Source organism: Polypterus senegalus, chromosome 13 (assembly GCF_016835505.1).
Source record: "Polypterus senegalus isolate Bchr_013 chromosome 13, ASM1683550v1, whole genome shotgun sequence".
NCBI lineage: Eukaryota > Metazoa > Chordata > Cladistia > Polypteriformes > Polypteridae > Polypterus > Polypterus senegalus.
This window is the reverse complement of record NC_053166.1, coordinates 4,712,253-4,729,693: the sequence shown is the minus strand read 5'-3', so window position 1 is coordinate 4,729,693 and position 17,441 is coordinate 4,712,253. Positions and strand designations below refer to the sequence as shown.

Sequence of the window (17,441 nt, the reverse complement as noted above, 5' to 3'; positions counted from 1 at the left end):
TTTATCAGCTTGAATCAGTCGGCCCATTCTCCTCTGACCTCTAGCATCAACAAGGCATTTTCGCCCACAGGACTGCCGCATACTGGATGTTTTTACCTTTTCACACCATTCTTTGTAAACCCTAGAAATGGTTGTGCGTGAAAATCGCAGTAACTGAGCAGATTGTAAAATACTCAGACCGGCCCGTCCGGCACCAACAATCATACCACGCTCCAAATTGCTTAAATCACCTTTCTTTGCCATTCTGACATTCAGTTTGGAGTTCAGGAGATTGTCTTGACCAGGACCACAGCCCTAAATGCATTGAAGCAACTGCCATGTGATTGACTGATTAGATAATTGCATTAATGAGAAATTGAACAGGTGTTCCTAATAATCCTTTAGGTGAGTGTATATACATATATATATATATATATATATATATATATATATATATATATATATATATATATATATATATATATAGTAACATTTGTGCCAATCGGTTGTGATTGCAGCACACACCAGTCAAAATATCTGTTAGCCCACTGGAAAGAAAGAAATGTACAAAAGATGCCTAAACCTTTTATAATTACGTATTTGTGTTATCGGATTAAACCACAACAGGTCTTGGTAAGTGAGCTGCTTTGCTGGTCCATAAAGACTTTGAGTATTTTAAACGATGAGCCGAGTATGAGGCGGTGGTGAGCATTGAGCGCCGCCTTTTCATGGAGGAGTTAGTTTGAAAGGCCGCGCAGGTGACGTCATTCAGCAAGTGGGCAAAGAGCACGGGGGTGCAGAGACCCCCCCTCTTGGTTGACAGACACTGTGGAGCTAAGGAGGAAGATGAATGGCGTGCGAGTGGCCAGCTGTCCGACTTGTAGCCCTTTGTCGAGATTCTGTGTGCTTAGTCCTGGGCTCTTTGGAGCAGCCTGTAAGTAAACGTCTGTTGTACAAGCATTAGTTTTTTTTTTATGCCTATTCCCAGTTCATTCCAAATTTAGCTGTTACCTTTATTTGTTATCTTTGCATAGTGGAAATGATGAACTTTTATCCTTTAATGGAAGTTCCGCTGGTGTGAAAACGAAGTATTTTGTCCCACAGCTTTTCCAGTTATCACAGTTATTTGTGGTTATGAAGAATTTCATTCTTTGTTCTTCTGCAATTTCTAAAGAAAGAGGGCTTTGTATTTTACAGACCGTGAATGTGTGGCCCATCTCTTAATGTAACAATATGCTAGTGGCAACCTGGAAAATTTAAAAAGATTAGTAGTGCCTTTTGAAACGTGGCAAATGTTGTTCTTCATTGGTTTAGTCCGGTACTTACTGTACTCTTTATCATCAAGGATTTTTGTTTTCTCCTTTGTAAAGAAGATGAATAATATTACAGTTAACAACAGGAAATGTTTGTGGAACGTGGCAGTGCCAGGACACAGTGCTGCTGCCATCTCAAATTTCCAGAGTCAGGATTGAGTCCCATTTTGTGCTCAGTGCTGCCAGGTAGGCTGTGACCCTGGACTAGATAAGCCAGTTGGATGGGAGAAGGAATGAGTAGAAAATAAAGCAAAAAGATATGAGAATTGATACTTTTCATTGATTACTCGTCTTACAGTAACATGATGAATATTGATTCTAGATGTTTATGTTAGGTAGAATGCCCAGAGGGGACTGGTCAGGGGGTCTCATGGTCTGGAATCCCTACAGATTTTATTTTTTCTCCAGCCGTCTGGAGTTTTTGTTTTTCTGTCCCCTGGCCATTGAACCTTACTCTTATTCGATGTTAATGTTGATTTATTTTTTATAATTATGTCTTTCATTTTTCTATTCTTTAATATGTAAAGCACTTTGAGCTACTGTTTGTATGAAAATGTGCTATAGAAATAAATGTTGTTGTTGTTGTTGTTGTAGACAAGTAGCACATGCAAGTAAGAATTTCTCTGTACGTGTGACAGCTATGACCCTACGTAAACTTTTTATAAAATGTGATTGGAAGCCATTAGAGTTCATGTATTCATTATTTTTCTCAACAGGTTATATTAGAAATAATTAACGAAGTTCCAATAAATAAGAAAAGAAGTCAATTTCTGTTACAGAAACAGATGTGTATCTTGGTAAATTCCTTTCTCTTGTTCTTACAAAGTGAATCTGATTGTTGAGGTCCATTTGTACACCAGTTTGTTTTTTTTTGTTACCTCTGATGAATTAGTGTTGCTGCTGTTGCCATTGTGGACCTGTATACAGTATAACATACACAGAGCATCTCTCGTTTGCACGGTCACATTTACTCTGAAGACCTGATAACATTCACAGCCTGATCTAATCTTCTAAAGTGTTTTACTACGTTGTGTTTCTTTTCCTGGTCTCCTGCTGTATGTGGTGCCAGTGCCGCATGGCTAAGCTGCGACTCCCAGTTTCAGTCATCTTTGTATTGGTCGGGCCAGCGTGTGCTCGTGACACTGCAGAAGGACGGAGTATAGTCTCTGTGTCACCAGTACTGTCACTTTGTTTGTCCTATTCACCAGGTTTGCTTGCTCCAGGAGTGCTGTTGATTGAAGCTTTTTAAAGAAGTTTCTGTATTTGCCTATATGATCTGTTTTTGTTAATTGAAATAGTCTGTTTTGCTGTGCACTTAACATAATTTGTGTGCTTACGTTTTAAGAATCTCCTTTTAATACGCTGTAGTTTCAAATATGTGCGTTTGATTGGAGTCTGTACTAGTTAAAGAGCACTGTACAAAATACATTATTGAGAACGATGTTGAAGACGAAGAAGCTTCATACATCTGTTTTCTTACCTGCTTGTCCAGTCGATGTGTGTGGAATTGCTAATCAAAGGCATACAACTGTCTTGCTGATGATCGCTTTGCCTTGCTCAGTACATTTTATCTCAAGGTCTCTTGAACTGGCTGTAAAGGTTTGCAGTTTGCTTTTTCTTGTCATGGCAGCCTTGGAACTTCTTCAACAAGGCCCTGCGGATGTCTTGCTTGCCAGTTGTTTTGTGCTGCATTCATGTGCTGTGGGAGTTTTCGGAGCTCCCACTTCTCGACTTCCAGATTCGATGGTTTCACGTGAGTTTATGTTCAGAATTGTGAGAGATTTCTGGTAGCCGTTGATTTGGTATTTGTACTGCACAGAAGGTATTTAATGATGAGCATAACTTTTGTTGGAATGCAGAGAGCAACCTAAATGCATTAAAAGTGTATTGTGTCTCTCCAAATACAATTTGGTTTAATTTCCGGTTGACCCAGTTATACATTTTCATTATTGACTGAGAGTGAAAGCTCAGCATTAGCATCACATCTCTGGGAGTGCAGGTAGTGTTGTTTTTCAGAATTGTCTGAGTTGGACCTGTCACTGTGAGGGCATTTATGTGAAACTACCAAGTGGGCAAAAACTCGTATAGCCCCTCTGTCCAACAGCGTGTGAAGGCAGGACGACCCCGTTCTTTACCATCCTGATGTGTCTGTCATTGTTGGACTGCGGTGCCGAAGCTGTACTGTAGAATCTGCACTCGTTTTGTTCTCAAAGACGCTTTTCACATTCTGTTTTTTGTGCGTTTTAATTTATTCTGTCATTCCCTTTAAATATCCTTCTCCCAAGTCATAGCATTTGAAGAGTTTCACAATGCTAATTAACATCAGTCTTTTTCTTCATATTTTGCCAGCCAACATGTAAACAAATAACCATTGTTAATATTTGATGCCATCAATGCACACTTTGGCATTTTTGCTCTTAATAAATAAGCACATGGAAGCAGGCCATCAACCCGCTGCTGGTTCTTACTGTTCATGACTTCTAAAACACACGTTTGATTTTTGCAGTGTGCTTTCTAAGCTTATTAATGTAGCAGAGTCATTCTAATTAAAACCATTTTCTTTTTTAGATGGCTGAGGCTGCAGCATCTAGTCCTTCTGAAGATCTTACTGAAGGAGTCCCTAGCAATGTAGACAAGGAATTAGAAAAAATGATAGACGACATGGAACAAGTATCAGGTAATGCTGCTAGGCTGCTTCTCCCCTTCATTGTAATGATGTTTCCACTTAATGTAGCTTTAATATTAAATTTAGGAAATGTAAAAGATGTGTGTATGAAGGTGCATGGAGGAAACTTCTAGTTTATCCTGTAGATTTAGAATTCTGAATGTGCGCCAATTGAATGAATTCCAGGTATGTAAGTGCATTTAATTGTTACAGAAGGAAGCCCATTTCAATAGTGTCACACAGAGCTTTCTTGTTCAACGTCTTACCTAAACAATACTATTTGTGTGCTAATTATTGACATTTTGTTAAGATCGAAGCAAAAAATCTCAATGAAGAAAAACAAATTTGCAGGCAGCTTGTTTTGAAAGCCGGGGTCTTTTCCTGTTTCACTACAACACTCTTGATTACATTTAAGATGTTAGAGACTTTCAAAGCTTGACTTGATGTTTTTTTTTTTGAAAGAAATAAATGGATAGGACTGGCGAGTTTTGTTGGGCTGAATGGCCTGTTCTCGTCTAGAGTGTTCAAATGTTCTAATGGTGCGAGGCATAAACTAGAATTAAAGTGAAACACATTTTTGTCATAAGAACCCATTTTGAAAACCCATCTACCTGTGGCAATGGCGTCTGACAGTGAGAGCATTTCTGGGTTCAGTCCCTGCCTCCCATGGACTGTGCAATTCTGAGCAAGTTACTGAACCTTCCTAATCTCCAAAGGTAAAATAAACACCCATGGAAGTAAGCAGTCGTGTTGAGTAACACCGTTAGACTGTGTGTAAAATACCCCGTGATGATTCCTGTTAGCACTTCATTTTTGACTGGCTGACATCTTCCTTGGTTAAAATGCAGTATGCAGTACATTAGCTGTGGAGAATGCTGTCAGTTAGGATGTGCCCATCTCATGTAGACAGATCACGTGGTACACAGGAACAGAAGCTGGCCCAGTGGCACCATCAGAGGTGTGTCAAGCAGCAGTGCTTTACAGGTATTCCAGCTACCCGTGCAGCTATTTCTAGGGTTTTGAGTGTTACTTGATAAGGGAGAATGAGTTGAAAGGATTTTAGCACAAGGCTGCAACACTTTAGGGGGGGACTGAATACTTTATGAATCTTCTGTAATTTACTGCAGTCCACAGAAGTGCTTCTTAAGCAACAAATACTAGCAGGGAATGAGATACACCAAGCCTCCTGCTGTTCCCCTGCAATGCAAACACTGTTGGTACTGCAGCATCAGCAGCTGGCATCCCCTCACCAAGACAAGCCCTCACACCTGCCTGGGACTCCGGCTCATTCTTTTCTCTGACGATTGCTGCCCGCTCTTTTTTCTTTTTCTCCTCCAAAGCCTCGGGGACTAAACTCACTGCAATGCTTTATTTTAAAACCTGGTATTGGACACAATGATTTATAACAGTAACATGTTTTTAATATTTATTTTGAAGCAACCACCACAATTTTGATTTTCTGGGTTTTCATAGGGTTAATTTGGGTGGGGGTCCCGGACCTCAGGTGTTATGCACTGTCATTCAGATATGTACTTTGATAAGAATATAGTCTCCAAGATGACCCCTTTTAAAAGAATCATCTGTTGAGTGATGACTTGGACATAAAAAAACAAAAAAGGCTGCACATTTGATGACATTTGTATTGCTCACTTACTTGGACTGGAAGTCATTTTATGGTGGTCCTCGTACAAGAAGGAGTTCTATAGTAGATATCTGTGTCTCTTGGGTTTTTCTTGTAAGGATCAGAGGAGGTCTCTCAGGTATGTTTTTTAAAGTGATCTTTAAGAAGTTATTGACTGAAACAGTAAGTGGTTAAAGCTGGCTTCACTTTGAAGTGCGGTTTAATCTGGAAGGTCTTGTGCGCTGGACAGTGGAGCGGAATTACAACAGATGTATTTTAAATGTTTTGCAGAGGTCTTGCTGTCCTGAGCTACAGTAGTTAAAGTTTAACTCTTTTCTCCTTATTTGTGTTCAGGTATGTGTGTCTGTATGTGGTGTTTTATGTGGTTTTTCAGACAAATGTTTTTTGCTTGAGAACAGCCCACTGCTCATTGGCTGAGTTTATACTGTAGCACTAACTCTGGAGGGAGGGAATGAAGGAAGGAAGGCTGATAATAGTTCAGAAGGAGTACATGGTTGAAGTCAAAAGCACATGATTTTGTGCCAGGTGTGTTCCCTTTACTTGGCTGCTTTGAATGCCTCGGGGAGGTTTTGGGATTGTGGGTCAGTAATATCCAGATATTGTACTGACAGCACAGAGTGGCAGCAGTTTGAAGTGGAATTGAATCGGGAAATGGCACTAAGTCACAAATTTACAAGCCAAGGGTCACTACCAGAAAGACCAAAAATGAAGCAGACGTGTATGGAAAATCCGTTAGGAAATGGCATGGGAATAATACACATACAGTCAGTAAAAAGGGAACGTAGAGGTCTTTAGGGAGAGTCCATGTCTGTTCCTTCATAGCCTAGACTTGTGATGTCAGACACCACACAGTTTTGGTTGACCTTGCCTAGTAACAGCATAGCAACCATCAACAAAAAACTCTCAAAATGGCAGTGCCAAATAGAAAAATGAAAAGACATTGGCACAGAATATTATTTCTTTTCAACATCATTAAAACTGATCCAGTATAGAAATCAATGTGACCATGAGATTTCTAGACCTCTAAAATCCCTGTAATGAAGTGTTAGTATTTTTTAGAGATTATGATTAAATCCTAAAATATACAGTTTAACATGCTGAGCCAGGAGTCCCATTTTAAACTCCTTTAGAATGCCTTTACGTCCTGCACATATGATTGCCCAAAACATTAGAGGACTTGTAATCTTATGTGACATGAGACATGATTTGAGTGTAAGCCCTCCACTAAAATGTCAGTGAGGTGATCATATTGATGTATAGGGAATTTGTGTATTCCAGGTTTCTGTAATATCTGCTTAATCCAAAGACCAAAAATTAAGACAACAGTGCTCAAGACATGTATCAGATGACACCAGTTCTCTTCTTGGTTTTTAATAAGATGTCGGGGTCAGACTTTTAAGGACAGCAGCCAAACCAAACTCTGCCCTTTCTGGTTTGCCATCCTTAAGAACCCCAGATTCTCAGAAGGAGGAGTCTGTTGTTATGAGGACGACCCTGTTGACGCCACTCCTTTTAGAAAGTCACCGTTCCGTTGTTCTCGTTGCTCTCGCTCCCTTAAACCCCTGTCCACGACTCCAGACACCAGGTAAAAGTACTCAAGTTGACTTTATTTTGTCGCCACAGTGCACAAAGCACACTCTCCTCCACAGTACTCATTAAATAACCAATAAATCACAATAATACAATCCTCCAGCTCCCACACGCGTTGCCACCCTTCCACCCAGCTCAGCTCGCCGTCTGGGAGCTCCCACAGTCCTTTTATAATCCCTGACCTGGAAGTGTTCTCAATCCCCAGTCCATGTGATCCTCAATCACTTCCGGGTCAGGTAAAAGTTCTTTTCTTCAACCCGGAAGTCCGTCACTCTTCCTATGAAGTCACAGGGCACGAAGAAGCACTCGGTCCTCCCTGCAGCTCCCTCCTGTGGCCCCCATGGCATCCAGCAGGGCTTTGCATAAAAACTCCATTGTCCATGATGCCTTGCTGGTCTTCTGGGGACCTCCATGCTGCAAGGAGGGTACCACCTGGCGGCTTGGGGGTATTGGCCGGGATAAATGGCCGGCCATCCTTCACTATAATATATATATATATATATATATATATATATATATATTGTGAACGCTGGCCCCGGCACAGACAGACGGACAACATTTTCGCACCCAACACACTTTTATTTACACTATGTACAATAATATAAAAGTCTCGTGCACTCACACACCCCAGTGCCTCTTGCACTGATTCCCCCAAAGTCCAGGGCCCACAGTCTTTTTGCCTTCCTGGCCGCCTCCCGTCCTCTCTCTCCAGTTCAGTCTTTCTGCCTCCCGACTTCCACCGCTGACTGGAGGGAGGCGGCCCCTTTTATGGGGAGCCAGATGGGCTCCAGCTGCTCCCCGGCACTTAACGGTGACCACACCCCTGTGTGGCGGAAGTGCCGGGCTCCCGGAATAAACAGGCACTGGGGCGCCGCCTGGCGGTGGCCACGGGTCCCTACAGGGCTGGGCTTCCAAGCCCTGTACCCGAGGCCCCCTGTCTAACCAGGACGGACGCCCCCACTCGGTCTGGAGGAGGCAGATTTCACTTTTTCTGTGCAAAAAATGCAACTTGGAGAGCTTGAAAATCTAAAGGAAAAGCACAATTACAAAGAAAATAACAAACAAATATATAAATGATCAGAAATGGAAGAGTCCCAGATGAAATGAAAGGGGAACAGCCATGTTTTTCTACCTTTTAATAGGGAATTGTACTCTTTCACAGTTGTGTTTAGCTTGGCTTAAGTTTATTTAGTTTTTTTTCTGTTATTTAAATGTAGTTTTGTTTATTGTGTTCATTTTGATTTTGTTCTTTCTTTGTTTAATTTTAACATTTATTTTCAATCTTTGTTCAGTTTTGTATTGTATTAGGATTCTCTGCATTGGTTTTCTTTGTTTATTGCCCTGTCTTCTTTATGTAGAGCCTTAAGGGGGGCTCTGATGTAACAGGTGGGCTCTGCCCCCACCAGTACTTGAGACAAAGCTGCAAATGGAGTAGCAACCTCAGCATTGCATTCTTGGTGTGCTCTGGAATTTGTTTTGTGCTCACCAGCATTGGCTGGTTTTGGCCCCTCTTTTTAGGTTCTCTTTGTGGTTATTCATTTGTTTCATTTTCTTGTGATTCTTTAATTCACATATAATTCTAAAGGACATTGTCTTTGTTTATCCAGAACCAGAGGGTGAGGGCTGCTAAGTTAATCCAGACCTGCAGCGTGAGTTTTTATTATCTTTTGAGGAATTTATTCCCCATTTTGCCGTTTTCATTAGGCAGGAATCACAACAGTGGCAATGTGAAACGATTCAGATGTTTTTGCATAAATTGCCACCATTGTTATATACCACTATTTTGCATTTGTTTGTAGTTTTTTGATCTAAACATATATATATATATATATATTTTTTATACAAGTAGATCATATACTGCTAATGACTTGTGCACACTGGTACCCCATTTATCTGTCAACCACTCTTATTAGTGCTCTGCTACTGAAGTGGATTGGGGTGTTGGGATGGGTGTTCAGCTCTCTCAAACTGATACCAGTACCTGTGCCAAGGAAACTCGGTACAAGACGTGGCTTCTTCCTGTCCTGCCTCCATCTTTACATCAGCTTGCCAATTGAGTCTCACTGCACAGCACTATGGGTAATGTACTTGAAGGGCTGAGCTCACCTGTTGTACACCATTAACATTCGTGGCTGTACATGATGAAGCTAACACACTGACAATAAGTTGCATTGTACACGTGTGTGTGTGTGTGTGTGTGTGTCATGTTTAATCGTTTGTTTTTTCAAGTTTTCCACTAATTTTCAGCATACCGGTACAGGAGAATTATCCATTCCAGAACAAGGACTCCATCTGGCACACTGGATCAACCAGTTTATCTCCCACTCCTAATAAGGGTGTTTTTTTTTTTTTTTCTTTCTTGTGGCCCACCATTTTATTTATAAGACAGGTAGGTATTAGGTATGGATGTCCGATTAGTTGCAATTATTAGCATGTGTCTGTTTATAGCAGGGATGTAATTTATATATGGAAATGGTTTAGGAGATTAATGCAGGCCTTGAAGGGATTGGCCAATTTGTTGACGGGGGGGCTCATCCCTTTTTAAAACTAATATTCCTGCTGATTTTCTTGATCCACACCATGTAGGTATCTGCTTAATGCATATGATTTCTTTTAGTGCAGTTGACCTGCATGGTGACTGACGTGGTTATTCTTCGCACAAACCCTGAAGTCATGAGGTCAATGAAGAAGCTGGAAGACGGATATTTGAGATGCAAGTCGAGTATAAAGGACACACAGCAGAAAAATGTGGAGTGCAAAGCAAGCATGTCTGCTTGCAATATAAATCAGGCAATGGATTAGAAATGGGCCTTTAAAGAGTAGTCCTGAATCCGTAGATCTGCTTTATTACTGGATTATTTATAGTCCTTCTGTATTGGACTCTTCAGTTCCCATTGAAATGTGTCAGTTATGCTCTTCTTCAGCCAGCTGTAAACTTTACAGTGTCACTTTTACTGTCTCTGGCAGATTTAAGCAGTTGCTACTGACGTTTATGAAAAGTGCTTACAGTTACCAGTAAGCGAGTAAGAGGAGTACTGCGTGTTCATGACAAAGCATTTCTGAGTAAATACCAGGTTGACGCCTTGTTGTGTTCTTTGTGTATAGACTGTGAATATTGTCTTTTATTTGAGTTTCATTAAACTGCAGTTAATTTAACTCCAAACCCACCATTTGTTAAGTCTGCTCATAAAAAAGATACCATCATCACCCTCATTTTTCACCACACTTCTTCTGATGAGCGCTGTGATATCAACACACCCAGTGACTTTTCTTGGACAATTGTCAAATGCTCCCAGGTCACCTGAGAAATATCATTGTTCCTGGGCCTGACCTGCATCTTCCCCCAGTTCCCGGGCGGTACCCTTAACATCTTCTTAGGAAGGCGTCAAGGAGGGTGCCCAGGCCACCACAAGTGGCTCCTTGCTGCAACAACAGTCAGCACTTCGAGCTCAACAGACTCCTAGATTGAAGGACAAAGCTTACCTCCACCAGGCGTACTTGAGCTCTTCGACATGGGCCGGCTCCTCACAATTCACCATATTGTTTAAGGTGGCACCAGGGTTTTACTAGAGCCCAAGCTCGTGGATATTTGCTAAAATAAAACCATCTTTTAGCGTGTAGTTCATCAGGGAGAGGAGGATCTCCAGGTACACATTTTTTTTTTTTTTGCTCACCAAATTTTTAGTTCATGTTCTTGAGTGTTGATGGTCAATCTTTTGATTTCTTGATTCATAATTCTTCTTGCATATTGACAGTTCTTTGGCTGCCCTCTTCTGATTTCCTCATTTCCATCAGCCCTGTGAGACGAGCGTCTATGAGCTTGCAACGGTGACAGTTCTAAAGTATTGGGTTTACACGTTCATACGGGTCTCATTGTCACATGTGTGGTGTCCAGTGACACTCGTACTTGTATGTGCTGATCAACATGCTACTCATCACCCCTCTCTGGCTCCAGGGTTAGTGAGTAGAACTAGCCTACATATGTAGATGGATATGAAGGGCGCTGTAGAACAGGTTTCTGGGGTCTTTATTTTCTTGTCCTTAGTGTCTGTTAACAGCTCCATTCTCTGGTACCATGTTTGACTGTGAAACTGCTGCTTTCTTTATGTGGAAACAATGTCTGAGAACTTGAATGCCATTGGACTTGGGCAGTAGCTGAGGGGCAGTGCAGATATGGCGGTGTAGTGGTGTGATGTCTTCAGTCCTGTCACTATGTAAAAAACTGAGAGTGAACAATGAAAGCGTAATAAGCAAAGGCCAGTATCGCCCCCACAAAGCACCCCACCATCATTGAACTGAAATGTAACCATCCGAGAGTCGCAGCACACATCTGTGACTCGAACAGAAACCAAGACCACCACAGTGGTGACTTTCTTACATAATGACGACACAAACCAAACACCACAGCACAAATCGTCGGATCCGGCACGAGCTACACACTTCATCCGCTCCTGAGGCTCCCACCGTAGTCCACTTGTTAACAGCTGGATTTGAGGTTTGAATGTAAATTGTCTTAATGGCAGTGTTGGGGTAGCACGTTAAAAGAAACGTGTGTTGTGTTGTCAGATTACGAGTCGCCTAATGTGGTACTTCTGTCATTCAGGTAAAAAAACAACAGATCTGTGTTACTAATGTAGGACGTCATTTAGAAAAAAGGAATATACAGTTGTAGTTGGGCTTGTCTAAAATGGCCAAGGCTCTGCAGCTTTAGCTTACTGTACTTCATAGAACAATTCGGGCATTAATAGTATAACGCATGTTGAAATAATTTGTTTTAAGTTTTAGTAAAATTCAAAGCAAAACCGAAAAAAACCTGATATTATAAAGAAAAAAGAAAGTTCTGTTTAAAGCCCCAACTCCAGCACTGGAGGGCCCCAGTGGCTGCAGGTTTTCATTCTCACCCTTTTCTTAATTAGTGTCCTGTTTTTTCTCCTAATTAACTTCTTTTGAATTCATTTTTATTGACTTGCTGTTGAAGACTCAGATCCCTTCATTGTTTCTTTTTTCCTTAATTAGCAGCTAAACAATAAGGAGATACAAAATGAGCCAAAACAACTGGTGACCATCATACAATATCTGAAAATAAAGAAAGATGAAGATCTTAGGAATGAGGGTCTGCACAGGTCCCCAGAACATCTTAACAGAGCTCTTAGAAAAGAGAAAATCCACAATTTCAGAAATGTCTGCTAACACGCCACGTAATTAAAAACTGAGTTTAATTAACAAGACTAGCATCTGATGAAGCAGCTGGCTGGAGTGAAATTAGTTGCAGTTTGAGACCCTGACTTAGCTGGTCTTCTTCACTCACTTCACATTTCATTTCTCTTTGGGTGCCATTTACAATACAATACAATCCACTTTATTTTTGTATAGCCCCAAATCACACAGGAAGTGCCGCAATGGGCTTTAACAGGCCCTGCCTTTTGACAGCCCCCCAGCCTTGACTCTCTGAGAAGACAAGGAAAAACTCCCAATAAAAACCTTGTAGGGAAAAATGGAAGAAACCTCAGGAAAGGCAGTTCAAAGAGAGACCCCTTTCCAGGTAGGGTGGGTGTCAAAGGTAGGGGGTCAATACAATACACAGAACAGAACAATTCCTTAATACAGCATAATAATAAAAATTTTAGAAGTACGGTTTAACAGTAGATGATATGACATAATTAGGTTTGGATATTTTTAGAGTCCTGGAGACCTCATCCATCAGCTGCCTCCCCATTTGGCCATGCCACGGCTGAAACGTTGCTCCAATGAAAGGACCCCTCTTTCCCATGATTCCTGTGATCCTCCATCAGGGATGACTTTACCATAGGCAGGCAAACAACTTGGCAGGTGGGCGTGGCACCAATTGCCACATTTGGGTACCGAGAAAGAAACAGAATAGGTGAGGGTTAGTATTCAAATTAATTATCATGTTACTTATGTTATAGTGCTAATGACTAACAACAGAGATGCAGTCTGTACAGTTAATCAGCAGCTCTAGTCAGGGTGTGCTAAACTGAAGTAGTGAGTCTTCAGCCTGAGACCGAGGGGACATCTCTTATGGAAGCAGGAAGACCATTCCACAGTTTAGGGGCCCTGTAACTAAAAGCTCGACCTCCCACTGTTATTTTATTAATCCTTGGAATCCTAAGCAGACCGGCATCTTGAGATCTTAATGTGCTCAGGTTTGTAAGTCATGATAAGTTCAGACAAGTAAGCGGACCTTGGCCATTTAATGCTTTATATGTTAAAAGGAGGATTTTGAAATCTGCCCTAAACTTAACTGGGAGCCAGTGTAAGATTTAAGAACTGGGTTATGTGTTCATATTTTCTTGTTCTTGTAATAATTCTTGCAGCCGCATTTTGGATTAACTGGAGGCTGTATAGAGAACAGTTTGAACAGCCAGTGAACACCGCATTGCAGTAGTCAATCCTACTAGAGATAAATGCATGAATTAATTTCTCACAATCCTGTTTATTTAGAAAGCGCCTTAATTTCCTAACATTTTTAAGATGGAAAAACATGTTTTGGACGACTTTGTAATATGTGCTTTAAATGACATGCTAGAGTCAAAGATAACTCCTAGATTGCGGGCTGATTCAGTAAAATTAATTGGGATTCCAACTGAGTTAAATGACGACAAAATATTGCTGTGATCAGCGTCATTCCCTCAACAATTAACATCTCTGTTTTATCTGTATTTAAAGACAAGTAGTTCTCATTCATCCATTCCTTTAATTCACTAACACAACTAATTAAAGACAACATCGGAGAAACTTCATTTGATTTAAATGAAAGGTATAACTGGGTGTCATCTGCATACAGTGAAAATTAACATTATGTTTCCTAATGAGAGATCCCAGTGGAAGCATGTAAAGTGAAAACAGTAAAGGTCCCAGTACTGAGCCCTGCGGACACCATATTGAACTTCTGTGTATAATGATGGAGTACTGTCAGCACATTTCTGTACATACTGGAATCGATTTGATAAATAAGAACTGAACCAAGCGAGCACGGGGCCTGTAAGCCCAACATCGTTTTCTAGCCTGTGCAGTAAAATAGAATGGTCAATGGTGTCAAATGCTGCACTTAAGTCCAACAACATAATTACAGTGGAGTTTCCTTCATCAGAGGATATCAGAATGTCATTTACAACCCGTGTTAGTGCCGTTTCTGTACTATGACCAGTGCAAAAGCCAGACTGGAATTTCTCAAATAAATTGTAATGCATAAGGTGTGACTGAAGCTGACTGGTGACTACTTTTTCTAGTATTTTAGAGAGAAATGGTAAATTTGAAATAGGCCTATAGTTATTTAGTATGTGTGGGTCTAGGTCTGACTTTTTAAGTAAAGGTTTAATGACTGACACTTTTAGTGCATCAGGTACGGTGCCATGCAGTAATGAACTATTGATAATGGTTAGAATAGGTGCTGCAAGAACATCCATTGCACTTTTTACTAGTTTTGTTGGCACTGGATCTAGGGAACAAGTAGTGGGCTTCATTTTAGTAATTAAAGTTAAGACTTCCTGGTGAGTTACAGGATTAAAATTACTAAAGTGCTGAATGCAATGTGCGACAGGGTCTGCTAAGCTAGTATTTGGTTTGTACTGTGATGCTGAGATCTTATATTTTTAATTTTCTCATTGAAGAAGTTCATAAAGTCTGTACTGCTAATATCTGTTGGTATTTTGCACTGTTGATCTGAATTGCCATTTGTTAATTTAGCGATTGTTCTAAACAGTACCCGAGGATTTTTATTATTGCTATCTATTATTGTAGAATAGTATTCTGAGCGAGCTTTAAAGAGAGCTTTTTTATATTTATTAACACTCTCTGTCCATGCAATTTGAAAGACATGTAGCTTTGTTGTTCTCCATCTGCGCTCCAGTTTTCGACACTCTAATTTAAGAGCTCGAGTATTTTCATTAAACCAGGGAGAGTTTCTATGTGCTTTGATCACTTTTGTTTTAAGGGAAGCCACTGTGTCCAGAGCATCTCTCAAGGTCACATTATAATCTGATATTAGCTGATCTAATCATTTAAGGAAAGGAGTGAAGCAACTCGGAGGAATGATGAAGAAATTCAGGGGAACAAACCGTAAAAAGGCAAGTCAATTAAAATTAATTCAAAAGAAGTTAATTAGCAAAACTGGTCACTAAGAAAAGGGTTAGAATGAAAACCTATAGCCTCTGCGGCCCTCCAGGACCGAAGTTGGGGACTCCTGATTTAAGGCTTTCTTATTTTGTTTCATTTCTTTCTAAGTATGGTCACAGAGTCCACTTCATGTGTTCATTGACATTTGTAGAAAGGTAAGGAGGTGGTCGGAGGTTAAGAATGTGCTGTTTCATGTTAACTTACAGGGGGTAAAAGATTATCTCATAATAATTAATAACATCATCTAAGTAACTCGGTGATACTGATAACAGACACTTGTGCGTATTTAACATTAACTTTCTAAGACTGGCTCTTACAACAGTATTTCATTTTTAAAATTTTTGAATGTCAGGATAAAAGGTTACTGTGATGAACTGTGTTCTAAAAAAAAGAGCTGGCATGAGTTAGCGGGTACACACTTGAGTTTATAGGTGGTCTGTCCATCACAAAGCCAAAGTACAACCATCCTGTAAAGGGAAAAGAATATTGTGCCTTCAGCCGCCTATTTTCAGGGGCTCGCCTTGGGTCACAGCACATGAAAGACTAAATGGGTTTATTAAATGACCAAGTTTTGCTTCTGTTTCTGCTCCGTTCTATGAAAGTTCATATGTGGCTTTAGGATTTAATAATAAATACTGACTAGCCAGTGAAGTGTGCTGCTTTTTATACAAAAGAAGACACCATATTTCAAAAGTACCGCACTGTTGTTAACACATTTCATTTTAGAATAGGTAATTATAACACATTACTTAGTTTTTGTTGTAGATAATGAGGAGTGTAACTAAGTAACTTTTTAAAAGTGATGTTCTTCGACTCTGCTTAGCAGTCAGTAGATCTAAACCCTCGGCGTGCTACCCCGGGGTGCAGTAGACGAGCCTCTCAAAGCTGACATGAGTGTGTATTGGCCTTGAGGGGGAGATCGTCGTGCTTCACCCCGTCAGGTAGCCTGTTATGGCCGATACAGTCGTTGATCTGGTTGATTTAGTCAGTTTCTTTCTTTTCTCCCTGGTTGTCCAGCCTGGTGTTTTGAAAACTCTGTGATGTACGTAAGCATCTGTTAAATCCCAGAAATCGTGTATTGTCTGGGTGTCCCAGCTTTAGGGTGTTGCCTTCTCTATTAAGACCCGTGTGCAGGTTATCTTTGTGTTTCCTTCACCCTGTTCACTCACGCCGGCCATAAAGACAAACTGCAGAACAAAACGCTAAACAGTTGTAACCCAACGTCAAGGGCATACAGAGAGTGCAGAGCAGTCATTGTTTTTTAATTTGTTTCAGGATCGATGCACACAGAAACTGAAAAGATGAGTCTGGAGAAAATTCTGAAGGATTTGGAGTCTGTGTGTGAAGACCTAGAAGACCTGGCAGGTCAGCCTGCTGCTTTGTCACTCTGACAATAAGTGCTGAATCTGGGGGTTTGGGCCGTCCAGATTGTATGTTTGTATGTGTTTTGTGATCATAGCTTCATTTCCGAGGTGTAACAGAATTGTATCATCGTTTGTATTTAATTTTAAGCCACCACCATTTTGGTTAAATTTTCAGATTGGTAACCATGTTGTTGCCCCATTGCCACCATGTGACACCCAGACATTGTATCACGACTGTGGAAAAACGTCAAACGTGGACTCGTGTAGTCCAGAGTGCATTCAGCTGTTTTTCTGCACCCCAGTCCTTGTGTTTTCATGAGTTGTTTGGCTTTATTTCCACCTCCGAGGAATTGCCTTTTGATTGCTTCTCTTCCAGGAAGACTTCCTCAGTGGGACTTCTCTGGCCCAGATGAGTGTCAGAGTCCACTGCATGATGTCAGTGCTTTGAGACATTCACACATCTTCTTGTATTACTTAACTTATTTACAAAAGGAGTATTGGGAGCTCTAAAGGCGGCTCCTTTCTGCTGACAGACCAATCAGAATGACACAAAATGGCCGCCGTCTAATACAAAACTATCCAAGTGCCTCAACTCTGCTGCCTAGTACTGTGTGTATAATATTTGTGAATACAACCTTTATATAATTGTGTGTGTACTGTATGTATTTATGTTGCATGCTGTGTTTGTGTGTGCATCTTGCTTTATTGTCAGCTGTTCTGAGCAGATGAACGAGTAAGAATGTCACTGTACT

General features: G+C 40.7%; 1 protein-coding gene across 1 annotated transcript; it reads left to right on the top strand.

Annotated features, from left to right (window-relative positions):
- Window positions 1-829: 829 nt before the first annotated feature.
- syce3 (synaptonemal complex central element protein 3) lies at window positions 830-10,377 on the top strand. The gene is made up of 3 exons (XM_039775260.1): window positions 830-913; window positions 3,861-3,969; window positions 9,807-10,377. The coding sequence occupies exons 1-3, from the start codon at window positions 830-832 to the stop codon at window positions 9,989-9,991; spliced, it is 378 nt and encodes a 125-aa protein (XP_039631194.1). The 3' UTR covers window positions 9,992-10,377.
- The last annotated feature ends 7,064 nt before the right edge of the window (window positions 10,378-17,441 follow it).